Source organism: Talpa europaea (assembly GCF_964194135.1).
Source record: "Talpa europaea genome assembly, chromosome: 15".
In the NCBI taxonomy this organism is placed as follows: domain Eukaryota; kingdom Metazoa; phylum Chordata; class Mammalia; order Eulipotyphla; family Talpidae; genus Talpa; species Talpa europaea.
The window spans coordinates 43,728,263-43,749,978 of record NC_140083.1 but is presented as its reverse complement, the minus strand read 5'-3'; the positions used below and the strand labels follow the sequence as shown (position 1 = coordinate 43,749,978).

Genomic DNA, 21,716 nt, shown 5'->3' with positions numbered 1-21,716 from the left:
TGTTTATTTTGTTTTTATTGTGCCATTCACAACAATGTGGATGAAGCTAGGAGGAATTATGCTCAGTGAAATAAGCCAAAAGGAAAAAGAAAAATATCAGATAGTTTCACTTATAACAGGAATATAGGGGAACCAAATAAGACATCAGTGCAAAAAAAAATAACAGTACAAAACACAACAAAGCAAAAATAGACAATTATAAACCAGAGACATCCTGCAGGGGAGGAGGAGGGAGAGGGGTGAGAGGGAGGGAGTGAGGAGCTCAGGGGACTGTGGTGATGGTGCATGGGTGCCTTGGGGAAGGAAATTCTATGGGGACTCAATCTGAGGGGTTAGAGGAAGCAAATACTATCTAAAAAATGTAAAATATGATAAATGTTAAAATAAAAAATCTAATAAATAAATGCATACATACATACATACATACATACATACATTATTGGTTCCCTTCTCTCTCTCTCATCACCTTCTGGAATACCATTATTCTTATATTGCTTTTCCGTATGGAATCAGCTATTTCTCAAAGTGTTTTGTTTTTTTTTTTCATATCTTTCCTCCACTACCTGAATTGTTTGTGCATTATCATCTTCCAGGTCATTGCTTTGATCTTCCATTTGATCTATTCTGCTTCTGTTGCTTTCTCCAGAATTTTTTTATCTCATATATTGATTTTTTTTACATTACGAAACTCCATTTTTTATATAAATCTTCAATTTTGATCTTTAAAAAAATTATTTCTCAAGACCTTCATTTATTTTTCCAAGTTTTCTACTACTTCTTTTCATATATTTATCATGGCAATTTTAAAATCTGTATCTGATAGGAAGAAAAGATATTCCATCCCCTTGTGGTTGGGGCCTGGGAATTTTTTTCTTTCTCTGTGGTATAGAATTTCCCTCAGGTTTCATTTTTCCAGTTATTATGGTTTTTCTTTTCTTCATTATTTGTTTTCTGAAAATTCAGGATGCAGAGCTCCCACCTTTCCAGTAGGTGGCATTGTATGACAGGGAGAGCTAATATGTAGCTATAATTTATCTACAGTAGTGGAAGGTGTCAGTCACCCATGGGGCTTGACTTGCACCTAGTGAGGTCATCACCTATGGTCCTGTTATCTATGACTCACATCCACAGCTCTGCAGTTTGCAGGTGTGGATCTTTGTGCTATCTGAGCGTGCTACCATTTGATCTCATTATAACCTCTAGATCTCAGGAGAATCTTTCTGGGTTTTGTTTTCCTCATTGAGGACCCCTCCCCCAGTGTCCTGGCTCCCCTACAGCACTCACACCCATCTCCCACGGCTGGATCACCAACATTCAACTTTGCTACAGATTTGAATCACAGTTTCTGCCCCAACAGCCACCTCTTCTTCCACTCACCCTTTGCTCACTTAAAATGAAATTTTCTATGTCCCTTCTGTCATGCTCAGTTGCATTGTCCCCTGGGGATCATGAGGCACTCTAGTATTGTCCCTTGCTGCGGGTTCCTCTGAATTCGGTTCCAATTTGTACTTCTCAATGTATTCTCTCCAGAGCTAAGCAAAGACTTTACTCTGCAAAAAACTCCTTATGGATTTTTAAATATCTTATTTGATAAAGATATAGTAAATATGATATGATAAGGGTGGTCCAATAAATAAGGGTAGTCCAATAAATAAACCGAAATAAGCAGAGGCATGAGTTCAAAGGAGCAAATATTCAATAGTATGGTAATAAGAAGATTAATAGCAACTCATCTAATTAATAGCAACTGAGAAGTAGCAGAGAAATAAATGATAGATATTACAGAGGATGGTTGGAGAAAGATTGTGAAAGTCAGAGAATGCTAAGATACAGAGTTTGGACTATTACTCCCCAGCTTTTGAAATACTGGCTTTATTTTGTTTGTAAGTAGAGGCTCTCAAAGTGTGATCTAGGGAAACTAAGGAAACATGAGACTTTCAGAGAGTCCATGAAATGAAGATTACTATCTTAATAATACTAAGACATTAATAGCCATGGTCACTTTCTTTGTCTCAGGAGTTTGCAGAGTTTTCCATGACATGTGACATCAAAAAAGATTTGATGCAGAAACAGATACAAGAATCAAAGTGTCTTTTCTTAAGCCAGACTTTAAAGAGAGAAACTCATGCCATTATACTGTTTTTCCTTTGGAAATAGTAGTTATTTTTTATTTGAAAATATTATTTCTATATTTAATGTAGTGATTTAGTATAATTATCTGATAATACAAAATTAAATATTTATAAAAGATCTGGTTTTATTATATACAAATGTATTATATGTATAATACAAATGTATATTTACATATATACAAATGTATAATATTTTTGAAATACATATTGATATAATTACTTATAAGTATATCATATTATATTTGAAATATACACCTATATAATATGGATATGCATATATCATAGATGTATAGGTGTATAATATATAGATATATGATTGTATATGATATATATCAGCAAATATAGCCTACCAAAATATAAAGCATATAGAGATATGCTTAGATATCTATATATTAGATATCTATATATCCTATATCTATGATATATCTCATAATAATATATAAATATTATATACATATATCACACACTCAAATGCACGCACACACACACACATATATCAGATATAACCCACCTCAACTAAAGGCATTTTTGGAGTCTTCACTAACTTTTAAGCATTTAAAGAGATCCCAAAACCAAAAGGCCTGAGAACCACTGCATTTGACCAGACAAAACTGGATTGATTTGGTCTTGATATAGACTCAAACATGACCTCTAGTGGATATAGCCAACTATTTTGTAAAGTTTTGGAAATCTGATTCAGCCATCAAAAAAACATTATTTAACACTCTCTCGATTGAAAGACTTTTTGTTCAAGTTCTTCTGTCAAATCTGATTTCAGTTATACCAGTTTCTGTCAAGGTATCCGTGGACTGTCTGCTTCAGAATCACCAGGACAACAGTTTTCAGAGGAATATGCCTGGATCTTACCTACAACTTCCAATCATCTCTGTGGCAGAATCCATCTGCATTCTATAAAAAGTCCCACATTGTTCTTATGAAAAGTGCCATTTAAGATTCTTGTTTTAGTATTTTATGTTGTTCCTAAGAGTTTTAAAAGAGGCATCATAAAATGGTGGTTAAGACTCATATGGATATAGACATTTCCATTCAGTGGAATTTCAGTGAACACAGACATTGGTGCTTTTCCATTTGTAGTCAAGCAAAAATTTGGAACTTTGAAGTTTATGGCGCTTCTCCAGGGAAAAAAGTACTCATGGGTCCTCAATGAAATTTTTGTTCATCAGACACTATTCTGATTTCATGGAGGTAGAAGGTGTGAATTAAACCAGAGCTTGTAAGAATTTAGTGTGCAAAGGAATCAGCAGAGATGGCAGAGATCTAAAATATTTACTATAATGTTCAATTACAGATAAAATTTTCTGACCATTGTTCTTTTTTTTAAAGATTTATTTATTTATGCATACAAGAGTTGGGGTATAGGCCAGAAATGTGGGGTGGGGAGAGGATTCACCAGAGACAGAGTGGGGAACAGAACAGGAAGATTGACTGAAATACACTGCTGAGGGGCGCAGCAGGCGAGGCAGGAGATGTCTGCTGCGCCTTGTGGGTTGCTCCCTGGCCGGCTGGGGATGAACTGGTGCTGTAGAGGCTGCGGATTGCTTCAGAATGCGGTGCTTAACCCCTTGCACCACCAGGGAGGCTCCGACCATTGTTCTTTGATAGTGTTTTTTAAGAGTTATTTTATTTATTTATGCATACAAGAACTGGGGTGTGGGACCAGCGGTGTGGAGTGGGTGAGGGGTGAGAGGATTCCCCAGAGACAGAGTGGGGAGCAGAGCAGGCAGATTTACTGAATTCCACTGCTAAGGGGAACAGTGGGCAAGAAAGGAGAGGTCTGCTGCGCCTTGTGGGTCAGTTCCCTGTCTGGGGATAGAACTCATGTCACAGTGGCTGGCAATAGCTTGATAGCACTGAGACTTTAACCACTGCGCCACCAGGGAGGCCCCAGTGTTTTTTAAATTTTAACAAATTAATATTCATGGGAAGTTAGTAAAATGCTTATTTGGATTCAGTGGATCTGAGGTCAAAATTATTATGCTTCCGGGAGATGCCCCCAAGTTACTGCAGAGGTTTTGAAATCAGGACTATAGGCCTCACTGCTGTCTCACTCAACTGGAAGCTGAATTTCACAAAGACCCACAAGTAATCTTAATATCATGAGTGATCACAGCACAAGCACTGGTGTAGATAACTTTTTTAAAATATATTTTTAAAATTCTATTTTATATATTTGTTTACAACATTTTTCATTTTTGCACGATGTATGCATTTTCATCTTGGTTATAGTCCCCATACAATTCCCACCACCCTTGTTTTGATCCTACTCCCTTCTCCTCCTCCTCCCCGCCCCCATAGTGTGTCTCTGCTTATTGATTTTGATTTTTCTTTGTTATAATTGGGTTTTTACCTGCTCCCTTATTTAGATTTTCTAAATTCCTGCTATGAGTGAGACCATCTGGTATTTTTCTTTTTCTTTCTGGCTTATTTCACTGAACATGATCCCTTCCAGCTCCATCCATGTTGCAGCAAATTGCGTGAGTTTATCTTTTTTGATTGCTAAGTAATATTCCATGGTGTGCATGTACCACATCTTCTTGATCCAGTCAGGTATATATGACTTTTTTACAAGTATAGCTTTTACTTCAGACAAAGCTAGATTGGAAGCCCACTGTAGCCTTTATTAGGTTTGGGAATGTCATCCCCCAATTTGAACCCTCCAAACCTCTTTTTCTTCCTTTTTAAAGTGAGGACAAAAATACTTTGTTGACCCATCTTATAAATGTAGTGAAAATCAAGAGACAGTGGATGTAATTTATAAATAAGGTTAACACATGCTGAGAGTTTACTCTATGTAAACCATCATGGAGAACAATTTACAAAGAAATGAGGTTTAAAGAGGGAAACAACCTGTCTATTCTCATAACAAGCTTGAGAAACCTACAACTGGTACCAGCCAGTAGTTTTCTGCTCCTGTACTCTTGGTCAGTATATAATTGTACTACCTCTCTTCAAATGTCTGTGGATGACTTCTATTATTTTTCTGAAAATTCTCCAAGACACATCTCCATGCATAAATGAAAGAAATCTACCATTTAGACCAAAAGGAAAATGCTGCAAACCATAGTATACACACTTGACCTTGCAAAATTTCAAAAAGCGATGGAGTAACTCAAAGTTTGTCCTAACCTGTTGTCCCATATTAGAGCAACTTTATTTAAGATCAATGTTCCAGGGCCTCCCCAGTGGCGCAGCGGTTGAGCGCTGGGTTGTGAAGCTGCCCGCGGCCTCTGCCGCGCCGGTTCGATTCCCGGCTGCTCCCCGGCCACCGGAGGAGGGTCCCGCATGGCGCGCAGACCTCTCCTGCCGCCCGCTGCTCCCCTCAGCAGTGTACTTCAGTCCTTCTGCCTGCTCTGCTCCCCGCTCTGGCTCTGGTGAATTCTCTCACCCTCCCGCGCTTCTCGACTGTACCCAGTGCTTGTATAAATAAATAAATAAATCTTAAAAAAAAAAAAAAAAGAATCTTTTAAAAAAATAAAAAAAATAAAAAAAAAAAAGATCAATGTTCCAGAAATTCAGGAATGGTCGACTTTTGTTGAACGTATATTGAAAGAGATAGCAGTATACAAGTACCTCAATTATATAGTTTTCTTGTCTTTTAAATCACCTTGGAGTATTCCTCTTAGGACAGTTTTGGCACCAAAACCTCCATCTGCTTATAATTTCATTTGATTTTCAGTCCTTGCTGTTTTGCCCAGCAGTAAGTCAAATTGCATGATCATTTTCACCAGGCAGTCCCCATCTCTGCAACTCACTTTCATTTTCCCTTCCTGCTCTTACTTGAGGGTCACAACTCTGGAAAGTTATCCCTGAAAGAGAATTTTATAAAAGATGCAACAGCATCCTCTACTGACTGTGGCTCATAATGTCAATGGGTTATGAGTCACTTTCGTGTTTGAGCAAGACTTGGGTTGCTCCTTCTAAAATGCACTTAAGAGCTCTTTTTACTTCTTATATGCTGTTTTGGTATAAAAAATGAAATGTTGGTATTTACACCATTGCATCCATTCAACTGTTGATATAGATTTTTTCTTCCGTGCTTTAGCTATTAGGAATAATGCTGTTATAAACCAAATGGCTTCAATGGTGAAGTTTATCAAATGTTTAAAGAAAAATTAATATTATTCCCTAAACTCTCCCCAAAATTAAGAAGCAAAACTCTAAAAATCAATTTATGATACTAGTATCATCCTGATATCAAAACCATTGAAAGACACAGTAAGAAAACTAAAGGCTAATATCACTGCTTAATACGGGTGCAAAGGAGCCTCTCTGGTGGTACAAGGGGGTAAGTCTCAGCACTATCAAGATATTGCCAGTTACTGCAACATGAGTTTGATCCCCAGCCAGGGAGCTGATGCAGCTGGCGCAGCAGACCTCTCCTGTCTCGCCTGCTGCTCCCCTCAACAGTGTATTTAAGTAGATCCATCTGTTCTGCTCCCCACTCACTCTCCGGTGAATCCTCTCACCCTCCACACTTCTGGCCTGTACCCCAGTTCTTGTATGCATAAATAAGTAAAATAAATCTTTTTTTAAAAGATTTATTTATTTACGCATACAAGAGCTGGGGTACAGGCCAGAGGTGTGGCAGAGTGAGAGGATTCACCAGAGACAGAGTGGGGAACAGAACAGGCAGACTGACTGAAATACACTACTGCAGGGGAGCAGCGGGTAAGTCAGGAGAGGTCTGCAGCACCATGTGGGTTGCTCCCTGGCTGGACAGGGGTCAAACTTGTGCTGCAGAGGCTGCAGATAGCTTCATAGATTGCGTCTTAATCCTTTTCACCACCAGGGAGGCCCAGTGAAATAATTTTTAAAAATAATTTAAAATAAATAAATAAAGAGGAATGTGAGAGATCTAATAGACCCCTGGGACAAAACTGAAAGTGCATATTTTTGTCTGATTCATATGATTGTGAGCTGCTTAGGATGGACTTTATTAGGATAAAGAAGCATATATTTGGCAAATCAGTTACTGCAGGACATGAATCCAGAGTCATTAATCTTTTCTGTGCCAAGACTGTGTTGACAGCTACCATCTATTTAAGCTTGTGGCAGTTTATAGTCATCTTCACGATCTAACGAGTCTCTTAGTGTAACAGACTTGTGAATAATAAATGGAAATATGTTAGGGAAAACTACCCTTGCATACAATAGATCCTTAAGAGTGGCACTAGTCTCTGCCATCACCCCACAACTCCATTACTAAAATGTGATAGTACTTCTTGGAAGTGGGGGTATTTGGGAGGCTCTGTTTTCCCCGCTATGACATATCTTATTCCAAGGATTCAATGTTGGTCTCATACCAACTGCCCAGCAGTTCAATTCCACTTATACTTTCAGAGATGAAAAATGAACATTGTGTAGAGTTGTAGATCTAGTAGATTTGTATAAATCAAAAGGTGATTTATTATTATCTAGATACCACCCTAAGAGTTACAATGATATAGCAGGTCTACCTGAGTATTAAATATTTGGATGTAAGACCTTAAGTCATAAAATACATAGAAGAAAACATGGGCAAAATACTCCACAGCACTGACTTCAGAGCTGTCTTTGGGAAGTGAACTCCAATAACAAGGAAAACAAAAGTGAAAACAAACAAATGGGACTACATCATCTCAAAAGCTCAACACAGACTAATTAACAATCATTAACATAACAGACACCCTACTGAATGGGAGAAAATATTTGTACACCATACACCTCTGACAAAGGGCCAATATCCAAGCTCTATAAAGAACTCAGACAAACCAACAAAAGAAGACAAAAAATCCAATTAAAAAATGGTCAGAAGAGCTAAATAGACATTTCTCTAAAGAAGACATATAGATGGCAAAGAGGCAAGTGAAAAAAAAAGCTCATTATCACTTATCCTCAGGGAAATACAAATCAAAAACATAGCTCTGAGAATAATCAGCAAAAACAAATTTGGGAGAGGATAGAGAGAAAAAGGAACCTTGTATATTATCAGTGGGCATTTTGGCTGGCCTAGTTCCTATGGAAAATTCCTGGTTTCTAATTTTACTCAAGTCTATTAAGACCCATGCTTTTTATTTTGCTTAGTTGTGAAACATATGTCTTTATCCCAAAATTTAATTTAGGAAAAGAGTCTTAAACACTCAAGACAACCATGATGATCTTGAAAAAAAATTGAACTATCTTATGAGGATTATGATTTGGCATATTGTTAGAATTAGAAATAGGCTTCTGCCTCTACATTATTGTGAGAGCTACATCTACCAACACTGAATATACAATGACATTTTTTGTTGTTCTTTGTTGCAGAACCTTATTGAAGACAATACAAGTTACTAAAGTTTAGCTAGTTGAAGCTATGAAAAAAGCCAAAATTATTCTCATAGTTGGTATATTGATTACTGAGACAGCATCCTTACTTTACTGGTGCAGGACATGAGCACCAGGGTTTCCACTGATGTCCCTGGGACAGGGATAGAGGCATCACCAGGATCACCATGATCCTTAGGCTGGATTCTTTTATGAATGTGAAATCTCTAACTTCTGACTAAGATCAGCAATGGTGTTTCCAATTGATATAGGCATGGTCATGTGACTGTCTTAGCCATAAGAATGGTCAAGAAAGCAAATATCTGATATTTTCAGCCTCTACACTGCAAAACACCTTCCACTGGATTATACTGGGCATTTGTGAAACATAAAAAGGGCAGTTTAGATGCCATACAACAAATTACATCATCACTGTCTTCTAGAGTCTGTCTCCATCTAGATTTTAAACTAACTTTACTGTAGATTTCTAGATTCTGCCCTAGAATCTTTCCTTTTCAGTTAAGTTTTCTCATACCCCAACCCAAATTCCAAATGTAGGACTTGCCCCACTATATCTCAAAGAAACAATAACTCAATTTTTCTTCTCACTACTATAAGACAGGGAGAAGGGCACCCCAGAACCCCCAAAACTGCCCACTCTAAATAGGTTCTGCCATCTGCTGCATTAAGACTCTAGTGTGTAAGACCTTCAATAGAAAGGAACTTTAATACAATTACTGTGCAATACAGAAAGGGGATTAATAGTTTCCAAATCCAGCACCCAAAGTTACCCATCCTCTTGTGGATAAATGTCCAGCTAAACAGGGTTGGCCTAAAATAGGGCCACTGAGGCCTGAAAGCCTGCCACATGTCTAAGGAACCTCCTGTTGGGGACCCACAGGAAAGGGGCAGAAGGGGCTCAGCACATCTAGGACAAAAGGAGCAGAATCAAAATCAGGATAAAAGCTGCCATTGTTAACCTCTCCACGGGTCTCTCACCCACGTCTGTTTCAACGAGTCCAGGACCAAGAAGCAAGCGCAGCTTCTTCACATGTCTCTGTTCCACGCATGTGCCTCCTCCAGGTCTCCTTCTGGATCCCCATCCACCCTTGGGTGGGACAGGGAAACTGGCACTTCCCCTTCCTGTGGGGACCACCCTCTTATATTCCTAGTGGACCAGCAGGAAGAACTCTGGGCACCAAGACATAATCTGGAGAACAAGGAGGGCCGGGATCCCACACAGGTTGGTCAGAGAAAACAGAGGGGTGTGCCATGATGTGCTAAATTTGACAAATTGGACCTATTTCTTCAGGGAACTACACTAAAGAGAATTTTGAGTAAACATCTGTGCTGATTAGCAGGGAATGACTTGAATGATTAATGCTCACTCTGGGTGCCCGAAGGAAGTGTGTTTGCACATTTCCTGATCTCTGTCATCTCAAGGGTAAATATAGAGAAATTTGTTATTATTATATTCAGTTTCTTAGTTTGCTCATAGTATAATAGGGTTTCTTCAAAAGATTCCTTTTGCAAAATAAAAAGTGTTCTGGAGATGGATAGAGGCAATGACTGCCCCAAAATATGAAAGTACTGAATATAGTACTTGAAAAATATTTTAAAAATGTTTAAAATTGTATTACCTAATGTGTATTTTAACACAATTAAAAATATAAAAGTGAAAAAAAATTAATCCTTACCACTTATGTGTCTGACATAGAGCCAATGTTTCACAGACTATATTTTTAACAGACAGAAAGATAATATGAATATTGCAAATTTATAGCTACACTCATGAAATTTGGAAAGAATAAATGATTTTCCAGGATCTGAGCTTATATAAGCAATAGAACTGAAGTCTAGCTCCCTGAAATCTGTCTCCTACTCATTATCATATTTTCAAAGCTATTTCCATATTTAAATTGAAAGGATAGTTAGCACTTTATACTATGCAAATTATATTCACAAACAATAGCTCATTTATTCATAATTTTTATGTTAGGAGGGTAAGCAGAGCAACTTTTCTCCTAGTCACTTTACAATTTAGAATATTGAGGTTCATATTGTATGTCTTATGAGTGAGAAAATGGCAAAGCATGCCAAAAGCTCAATATTTTTACTCTGAAAGAGTAGATATTAAATTGTGAAAGGGTAATACTTTTACTTTTTGTTGTAAATTGAATAGTTTCCATATAGTAAAGTGAAAGAGGGATGATCTCTTCCCCACCTGAAAACTGTGCGTTTTACTCACATTAAATTCTAGATTGTTTTATTTATATAACAAGTAGCAAGTGCCAAATAATGCACCAGACACAAATTACACATATAAACTTTTAGGAATGGAAAATAACTTAGAAGTTAATTATTTCAAATCCAAGTTCAAAACCAAAGTTTAATTTACACTATTTAGATGTACCGTATGGCCCAGAATTTCCACTCCTATGTATTTATTCAATGAAAGCAAATACACGATTGGAAGGGATACAAGCACGCTATGTTCATTGCAGCACTGTTTACAATAACCAAGTTATGGGAACAACCTAAGTGCCCAAAACAGAGGCATTATATTAAGAAGATGTGGTGCATAAACATGATGGGACACTAGGAGCTCTTGCCATTTGTGACGATGTGGTTGGAACTGAAATGGATGATGCTAAGTGAAATAAATCAGAAGGAAAAAGACAAATGTCACATGATTTCACTCTTATGTCGGAGAGAGAAAAACAAAACAAAGGAATAGAAAAAACTAAGGCGAAACGAACCCTAGACATATGTCTGCAGAATTGAGGCTACTAGAAGGGGAAGTTGATTGGGAGCATGAACAAAGTGGGAAGGGGGCCAGAGGTCTAAAGCAAAGAATAGTGTGTGCTTTGGTGGTGGGGGAGGTGACAGGTTTTGAGGAGGTGTGAACATATTCCCCTAAATCACTTACAGTATTGTAAACCAATGTCAACACAATAAAAAAAAAAAAGGTTTAAAATTCTTCATTTATAACATTTATTAATATTAAAACCTGATTTAAAATTCTGGATGTTTCCAAAGCCTTGTTCCCATTGCAATTTTGTTTAGAGCATCAAGAGTATCCAAGACCTCCCTGGTGGCACAAGGTGTTAAGATGCAACCTATGAAGTTGTCTGCAGCCTCTGCAGCACGAGTTCAATCCCTGGCTGGCCAGGGAGCTACCCACATGACACAGCAGACCTCTCCTGACTCGTCTACCACTCCCCTCAGCAGTGTACTTCAGTCAATCTGCCTGTTCTGTTCCCCACTCTGTCTCTGGTGAATCCTCTCACCCCCCTACACCTCTGACCTGTACCCTAGTTCTTGCATGCATAAATAAATAAGTCTTTAAAAACAAAGAAAAAAGGAAAAAGATAGTATCCAAAGAAAATATTGTATGAAAACAACATGATTTTTTAAAAGATTATTTATGCATACAAGAGCTGGGGTACAGGCCAGAGATGCAGGACAGCTTCATAGGTTGTCTTAGCCACTTGCACCACCAGAGAGGCCCAACAACTTGATTTTTTTTTTTAATATTGTTACAGTATTCTCAGATTGAATTCCTGAAAAGAATACCAGTCTGTCCATGTGATACAGTTACAGATATGAACACCATATGGATATAAGTGGCTCTGCTAGGTTAAGGAGAAATCAGAGAGTAATGCATTGCAATCAGTAGCTCCTCCAACTCTTCAGAAAATTATGGAGGAAAATCACTTTGACATGATTTCTTTATTCTGCTGAGGAATACTTACGAGTGGCCAGCAGATGCCACTGTTGTCAGTTGTAAACATGTCTTTCTTCCAAGTTTCAAATAGAGATGTCTTTACAATAAAAAGGGTTAAGTGAACTATAACAAAAATCATAATTTCATCTTCTTAAAAAATGTGACAAGATAATATATGATTGGATCTTATTACTTACCTTTAAAGAAAATATGGTTTAGACACTTGGCAAATAAAAGACATAAACTAAATTATGAGAAAAAAAATTAACAAGGAAAAGCCTTCCATGCTTGAAAATAGCAATCATGTTTAGAAGTCAGATGTTGATTCAATGACAAGATTTGATTGGTAACCATATTTAATCCAAAGATGTAGTATATCCCAATAGATTATATTATATTATATTATATATTAAACCTAGAAGAAATGGAATTTTAGAATCATAAAATCTTTCAAAAAATAAATGAGGAAGAAATAGATAGCTTGAAAAGTCTATTCATAATTGCAGAAATTGAAACAGTATTCAAACATCTCCCTAGGAACAAAAGACCCGGACCTAGTGAATTTTATCAAACTTTCAATGAAGATTTAATATCTATCCTTCTCAACATCTTCCAAGAAATGGAATCAAAGGCAGGGATTTGGTGTAGGAGACACCAAGCATAATTTAGGACACTTTCCTGATCCCAAAACCAAAGATTGCATCAAAAACAAACAAACAAACAAAACAAAACAAAAACAAAGAAGAGAAAACAGTCCCTCTGGAAAGCAGTATGGAGTTTTTTCAAAAGATTAAGAACAAATCTGCCATATAACCCAGCAAGTGCACTCCTAGGTATCTACCTGAAAATGTGACAAGGTAATGTATGATTGGATCTTATTATTTACCTTTAAAGAAGGGAAACTTGCTCTCCCATGTTCATTCCAACACTATTTTAGAAAGAAACTAAGTGCCCAAAAACAGATGAATGGATCAAGAAGATGTAGTATATATACACAATGGAATACTACTGAGCCAGCAAAAAAGACAAAAACATGCCATTTGTGGCAACATGGACAGAGCTGGAAGATCTATGTTTAAAAAAAAAAAAAAAAAACAAGCCAGGAGGAGAAAGGCAAATATGAAATAATAAAAACTAAAAACAAAAGTTAAACAATTGGGATTACCTCATTTTAAAAAGCTTCTATACAGCAAAAGAAAATACAAGATAATTAAATAGACACTCTACTGAGTGGAAAAATACATACACAATGTATAATATTTACACGTGTAGAAAACCAGCAAAATAAAAAGGAATTGATCATATAAACCTCTCAAAGTGACAGGCTTTTGAATCAGAGCACTGAGAGAACATAACCAAATGATTTATTTTTCTGGAGCACCTGGACATTAAGGATCAGAAACGGAGTGGTTATTTTGACGTGAGTTCTTACCAACAACTGTATTGTTGGTGAGGTGCCCAGGACACCCAAAAGTGTGCTGGATTCCCCACATGACTGGTTGTAATATAAGATCAAGTTCCACAATTCTTTGACAATTCCTGCTCCTGCCCCATAGGACCATTCTCCCCTCACCTCCATGTCTTTGCTGTGCAAGGATGATGGCTTGAAAATTGCCTTGTCTCTGGGCCTCCTAGTTCTGTTGGAAGACATAATTGGTCTTAATACCTCATCAGTCAATATCTGTGATGAAAGAAATTTCAGATGTACCACTGAAAAAAAAGGCAAGTCTGGCCTCTGGAAGGCTCCACCCTCATTTTCCTTAAAATGTATGTGATGTCTCTTCATCCACCTGTGGTTTTCCAGATTTTTTACCCCCATTGGTTAGCACCTCTCCTTTTCCCACTGCGTAGTCATTGCTCCTTTATCATGAAGTAAGTATTGATATGTATGAAGATTTATTTCTGGGTTTTCAACTTTGTCTTATTTATCCAGGTGTTTTTTTGTATTCCACATCCATAGTGTTTTAATTACTGTTGACGTATAGATCAGTTTAAGTGGGCAATGCAGGGCCTCCCCAGTGGCGCAGCGGTTGAGCTCTGGGCTGCGAAGCTGCCCGCAGCCTCTGCAGAGCTGGTTCGATCCCCGGCCACCAGTCGAGGGTCCCACAAGGCATGCAGACCTCTCCTGCTGCCCACTGCTCCCCTCAGCAGTGTACTTCATTGCTCTGCCTGGTCTACTCTCCGCTCTGGCTCTGGTATTCTCTCACCCTCCCCCACTTCTGACTGTACCCAGTGCTTGTATAAATAAATAAATAAATATTAAAAAAAAAAGACAACTAAAAAAATAAAAATAAATTAAAAAAAAAGAAAAAAAAAAGTGGGCAATGCAATGCCTGTATGCTTTTCCTTTCTGTTCAGGATTGTTTTGGCTATTCAAGGTGTTTTATCATTTCATATAAATTTCACCTTTTTTTGCATAGAAGAACTAGGGTATAGGCCAGAGGTGCCGGGAGGAGTGAGGTGGGAATGGGTGGATTGACTGAAATCCACTGCTAAGGGGAGCCAGGGGTGAGACAGGAGAGGTCTGCTGTGCCCCATGTGGGTAGTTCCCTGGCAGAGGATTGAACTCAGGCCACAGTGGTGACAGCACAGTGATTTTACCCTTAGGCCACCAGGGAGGCCCAATTTTCACATTTTGTTCAATATCCTTAAAAATATTGTTAATTTTTCCCCAGTCATTTTCAGTTGGAAAGTACAAACTCGAACAGATTTTTAACTCTCTATTCATTCACACATGTTAACTATGTTGTACCCCACAGGAGAAGATCATCTTGTATCATTCAAGGTGTGGCTAAAACTTTGACAACCCTGTGGCAACTTTGACAACCAGCGGCAATTTCCATTGATTTAATTGCATTGGAGAAGACTTGGGCAATTTCCAGGAAAACTGAAGATTGATAAGCCCAACATATTATTGCTCACAAAGATCTAGCCTCTCCCCTGGTAGAGGATTACAAGTCCTCACCTGTTTCCATAGATCTGCCATCCCGCCCTGTAGGGGATTGCTCAGATGATTTGTCCTGGCCAATTGAATATGAGTCGACATGGGTATTTTTTGCTTGAACAGAAGCTCTTAAAGGCATTACAAGTTTGTGTCAGTCTCCTACCCAGATTCCCTGTGTCAGGAGAGGGATCTACAAATACAAAAGGAGGTATTTCCATCCCAAATGCAACACTTTCAGTGGACTGTTACTTCAAATTTCTGAAGTGATTTCAGAGCTATGAACTTTTTTTGGTGAATGATTCCTTTTTTATATCTAATGAAAATGAAAATCACATGCTAATGTATTGCATAAATATCTTTATTACTTAAATGTTTGTAAGTTATGACTTTAATTTCAAAGGAGAACATTTCTAGATAATGTTACACATTTCATATTAATGTTTATTATATCTGGTTTAAGGCACACAGTGCAAAATACTTCTTTTCTGATACAGAGATCCCTAAATGTTTATCTAACCTCATGATACAAAGTCAATTTAGTACCTTTTGTGGTACAATATATCCCTAATAAGCATCTGGAAAAAAAGAACTTTGTGGATAAAACTAATATACTATATTTACTAACAAAAAATCTATTAGTAGATTCTTTTTTTTTTTGGTTTACAAAGTAGGTCTTCCTAGAAAAATATTATTTATCATTTCTTGAAAATTATAATAATATAGAATATACAATTAAATTATCCATCTGAAAAAATCCCTTAATACCTGAGAATTTGCCCATGAACACTTAATTCTTACATTATAATTTATATTGTTTTTGAGAAACCTCAGATAGAAAATAACCTGCACATCTCTAATAAAAATTGTGCAGATGTAAACAAAATTTTATGTTTACCAACATAAGATCTTCAAAATTTTAAATCTTCTTACTTCTCTACTCATTAATAAAATATAGTATATAATTTGAGAAAATGGATTTTTAAAGAGTAGATATATACACATATGAGTTATAAAGACATAATAGAATATAAACATACAAAAAATTGTTGCTCTTGTAAGCATAGTCAAATTAGAGGTAGGTGTTTTAAATAAAACTCTATGTCAGATCTTCTGTATTATACCCACAAAATTTCATAGTTAGCCCAAGCATATGTTTTTATAAACAGATATTGTACCACATATTTAGGACTATGTTTTTTATTTGAAAAACCATATTCCACTATTAAAAATTAGAAGAAATATGAAACAGGGTATCTAAACTGTATCAGCAGAAAGTATAATGGCTATGTACTTTTTAAATGTAACTATTGATTCACTAGTCACTTGATCAATAATAATTATAGTTTGATTAAGTTCATTTTCCTAATTTTTACAAATTTTAAAAATTGCCCCATTTTAACAAGAAGTAGAATAAACATTTTGTTATAAATAGGATACGATAGAGATTGACGTGTGTATTTATAGGCATAATATTACTGTGGTTCAATCCAAGTTAACAGCAACATTGTTTTTGTATAATTCACTCAAACACCCTGTATCTCCCATGATAAATTATCGTGTTCTTTAAAAAGGCTTCTCATTAGAGCCATATGCCCGTTAACTTTAATGTGAGAACTTGAAAAAAATTAAGCAACGATTTGAATCACTAAGTGAGCACCTTGGGACAAAAAAGGCACAGCCATTTTGCAGGAAGAGAACAGGAAAGAAATGAGCACCGTTTATATAGATGTTTCAGAGACAGTCTTCTCTTGGGGACATACTGTCTACTATTGGGTGTTTATATGACTTGAACCGGGAGACCAATAGCCATATGAGGAACACACTTTCCACAGAACCCTCCACATCTGCCATATACCTTGGTTCCATCCTGAAAATAAGAGGCAGAAACAAGAGGATAATCTTAAACAAACTGGTATTTGCATGAGCAAGACAGAAAAAGCAAAAGTTTTGAAACACATGGCTGAAATCATTAACTAAAGTTTCTTAAAAAATTACATTTAAGGTCAAATTTCAGGAGTAGTTCAAGCTCATGGTCACAGGAATTGGATAACCTAAGATTTGAATTAGCAATTTGATGATTATAAACCACACTGTAGTGTAGATAATTCATCTCAGTCCACATATTTTTTTGGTCAAGGTATCCATTTGTTTCAATGTGTTTACTAAAAACTCTCCCAATTTGCTGTCAAATATTTACATGATTTTATATAAGATTCTCATAGACTAAATAAAAGACAGCTATTTCACAAACTTGACCTTTACTGTATACAAATCATATTCTATTCACTAAACTCAAAAATTTCATGGGAGCATTAGAAATACAGGCTGAAGAAAAATAGGGAAAATTGGTAAACGAGAGAAAATTGGGCTGAAAATTGTAATTACAATTAGAAAAGGACTAAAAGGAGGTTAAAAAAACAATTTTTCCACTGTGGTGTGTAAAGGGGTTAGTCAAAATATGACAGATTTTTTTTCTCTAGACCACCTTCCATATTTCTTTTTTTTGTATATTTATATATAAATTATTTTATTTTATATAATTCTTATATCATTTTTCATTTTTGCATAATGTATGCATTTTCATTTTGGTAATATTCCACATACAATTCCCACCCCTTTTTCTGACCCTAATCCTTCTTCTCCTCTTCCCACCCCCCAGTGTAGTGTGTCTCTGGTCTATAGTTGCTTGTTGATTTTGATTTTTACTTTATTGCAATTAGTCTTTTTCCTGGTCTCTTTTTAGGTTTTCTAAATTCCTGCTATGAGTGAGACCATCTGGTATTTTTCTTTTTCTTTCTGGCTTATTTCACTGAGCATGATCCCTTCCAGCTCCATCCATGTTGCTGCAAATGGCATGAGTTTATCTTTTTTGATTGCTGAGTAATATTCCACTGTGCATATGTACCACATCTTCTTGATCCAGTCATCTATTTTTGGGCATTTGGGTTGTTTCCACAGCTTAGTTATTGTAAATAGTGCTGCTATAAACATAGGGATGCAGGTACCCTTTTGAATTAATGTTTCTGTGTCCTTTGGGTAAATACCTATTTGTGGAATTGCTGGATCATATGGAAGCTATGTCTTTAGTAGGTTGAAGAATCTCCATACAGCTTTTCATAGTGGTTGGACCAGTTTGCTCTCCCACCAACAGTGCAGAAGTGTTCCTTTTTCTCCACAACCTCGCCAACAATTGTTGCTGTTAGTTTTTTAATATGTGCCATTCTCACTGGTGTAAGATGGTATCTCATGGTAGTTTTGATTTGCATTTCCCTGATGACAAGTGATGTTGAACATTTTTTCATATGCCTGTTGGCCATTTGCATTTCTTCTTCAGAGAAGTTTCTTTTTAGTTCTTCTGCCCATTTTTTGACTGGATTATTTTCTTTGTTGTTGTTGAGTCTCATCAGCTCTTTGCAGATTTTTGTGATCAGTCCTTTATCATTAGTGTTGGGTGCAAAAATGTTCTCCCAGTTGGTGGGGTTTCTCTTTGTTTTTGTTATTGTCTCTTTTGCTGTGCAGAAGCTCTTTACTTTGATGTAGTCCCAGCTGTTTATCTTTGCCTTCACTATCACTGCTTTGGGTGATGTGTCTGTAAAGATGTCTTTGATGTGAATATCGCGTAGTGTTTCGCCTATATTTCCTTCTATGTATTTTATGGTTTCAGGTCTTATGTCTAGTTCTTTAACCCATTTTGAGTTGATTTTTGTGTATGGTGTGAGGTAGTGGTCAAGTTTCATTCTTTTACATGTAGCGACCCAGTTTTCCCAGCACCATTTATTGAACAAACTTTCTTTGCTCCAATGCATAGTCTTTGCTAATTTGTCAAAGATTAGTTGACCATAAATCTGTAGGGTTATTTCTGGATTTTCTATTCCATTCCATTGATCTGTAGGTCTGTTCGTGTTCCAATACCATGCAGTTTTGATGACTATGGCTTTGTGGTATAGTTTGAAGTCTGGGAGTGTGATGCCTCCATTCCCTTCTTTTTTTTCAGGAGAGCTTTGGCTATTTGGGGTTTTTTGTGATTCCATATGAATTTCATCAATAATTGTTCTATTTCTTTGAAGAATGACATTGAAATTTTTATTGGAATAGCATTGAATTGGTTTATTGCTTTTGGTAGGATGGCCATTTCAATAATGTTTATTCTTCCAATCCATGAGCAGGGGATGTCTTTCCATTTCTTTTTGTCTTCTTCTATTTCTTTTAACATTGTTTTATAGTTTTCTTTGTATAGGTCTTTTACCTCTTTTGTTAGGTTTATTCACAAGTATTTGATATTTTTTGTTTCAATAATAAAAAGGATTTTTTTTTTATTTCTTCTTCTTCAGATTTATTGTCTGTGTATAGGAAGGCCATTGATTTTTGTGTTGATATTTTATCCTGCCAATTTACTAAACTGATTGATTAGTTTAATTAGTTTTTCTGTGGATATTTTGGGTTCTCTATGTATATTATCATATCATCTTTGAATAGTGATAGTTTAACTTCTTCCTCCCCTATTTGCATTGCTTGTAAGTCTTTCTCTTGTCTTATTGCTCTGGCTTGGACTTCCAGTATTATGTTGAAGAGCAGTGGTGAGAGTGGACATCCTTGTCTTGTTCCAGATCTTAATGGAATTGCTTTCAGCATTTCACCATTGAGAATGATACTGGCTATGGGCTTGTCATATATGGCCTTTATGATGTTGAGGTATGTTACTTGTATCCTGAGAAGTTCAAGGGCCTTTATCATAAATCGGTGGTGTACTTTGTCGAAAGTTTTCTCAGCAGCTATTAATATTATCATATGGTTTTTATATTTCTTTTTGTTGATATGTTGGATTACATTGATTGATTTTTGGATACTGAACCATCCTTGTGTCCCTGGAATAAATCCTACTTGGTAGTGGTGAATTATATTATGGATACATTGTCAGATTCTGATTGAGGATTTTTGCATCTGTGTTCATTAGAGAAATTGGCCTGTAGTTTTCTATTTTTGTGCTGTCCTTGTTCAGTTTTGGTATTAGGGTAATGTTGGCTTCATAGAATGTGTTTGGTATTATCCCTTTCTTCTCAATTTTTTGAAAGAGTTTGTGAAGGATAGGCACTAATTTGTTTCTGAACATTTGATAGAATTCATTTGTAAATCCATCTGGTTCTGGGCTTTTGTTTGGGGACGTTTTAATTACCATTTCAATTTTGCTGCTTGTAATTGGTCTGTTTTGGTGTTCTATTTCTTCTTTATCTAGCTTTGGGTGATTGTAGAGTTGTAGGAATTTGTCCATCTCTTCTAGATTGCTGAACTTGTTTGCATATAACTGTTCATAGTAGTTTCTGATTACTCTTTTGATTTCTGCTGTGTCTGTTGTGATTTCTCCTCTTTCATTTGTGATCCTATTTATTTGTGCTTTCTCCCATTTTTCATTTGTGAGCCTGGCTAGGGGTTTGTCTATTTTATTTATTTTTTCAAAGAACCAGCTTTTGGTTTCATGGATCTTTTGGATTGTTTTTTTAGTTGAGATTTCATTTATTTCTGCTTTGATTTTAATTATTTCTTTTCTTCTGCTGGTTTTGGTTTTTTTGTTGTTGTTGTTGTTTTTTCTAGTTCTTTGAGCTTGGAGATTAGGTTGTTTCTTTGAGTTCTTTCTTTCTTCTTGATGTGAGCTTCTATTGCTATATATTTTCCTCTTTTTACTGCTTTTGCTGCATCCCATACTTTCTGGAAAGTGGTGTCCTCCTTGTCATTCAACTCAAAGTATTTTTTTAATTTCTTCTTTGATCTCATTAGTCCAGTGGTCTTCCAGTAGTATTGGTTTCACTCTCCAGGAGGTAGCAGAGTTCTTTGCCTTCTTTTTATGGTTTATTTCTAGTTTGATGCCTTTGTGATCAGAGAAGATGGTTGGTATGATTTCAATCTTGGTGTATCTGTTGATGTTTGTCCTGTGTCCCAGTATATGATCAATCCTGGAGAATGATCCTTGTGCACTTGAGAAAAATGTGTACTCAGATTTTTTTGGGATTTAGTGTTCTATAGATGTCTGTAAGCCCATGATCTAGATCCTTATTTAGAGCTTTAGTGTCCTTACTTATTTTTCGTCTCATTGATCCATCCATTTTTGATAGTGGTGTGTTGAAGTCTCCTACTACATATGTGTTTTCTCTGATGTCTGTTTTCAGAGATGATGACAGTTGTCTGATATATTTCGGTGCTCCTTCATTGGGTGAGTATATGTTAATGAGTGTTATTGCTTCTTTTTTATATTTAAATATTTTATTTTATATAATTCTTACATATTTTTTCATCTTTGCACAATGTATGCATTTTCATTTTGGTTATATTCCCCATATAATTGCACCTCCCCCCTTATTTTGACTCTAGTCCTTCCTTTCCCCGCCCTTCCCCTGCCCCCCTCCCATAGTGTGTCTCTGGTTTATAGTTGCTTGTTGATTTTGATTTTTACTTTGTATTGATTAGTCTTTTTCCTGGTCTCTTATTTAGGTTTTCTAAATTCCTGCTATGAGTGAGACCATCTGGTATTTTTCTTTTTCCTTCTGACTTATTTTGCTGAGCAAGTGTTATTTCTTCTTGAAGTATTGTCCCCTTGATCATGATGTAGACCGTT

The 21,716-nt window shown here is 36.4% G+C and overlaps 1 protein-coding gene across 2 annotated transcripts in view; it reads right to left on the bottom strand.

The window, feature by feature from the left end:
* Window positions 1–16,886: 16,886 nt before the first annotated feature.
* Window positions 16,887–21,716, bottom strand: part of ADAMTS20 (ADAM metallopeptidase with thrombospondin type 1 motif 20) — a gene marked incomplete at both ends in the record, with an annotated part of 179,731 nt that continues 174,901 nt past the window's right edge. For both annotated transcript variants that reach the window (XM_084256236.1, XM_084256235.1), the window contains one exon: window positions 16,887–16,976. In XM_084256236.1, coding sequence (XP_084112362.1) covers window positions 16,887–16,976 — 90 coding nt within the window. The remainder of the gene's footprint in view (window positions 16,977–21,716) is intronic.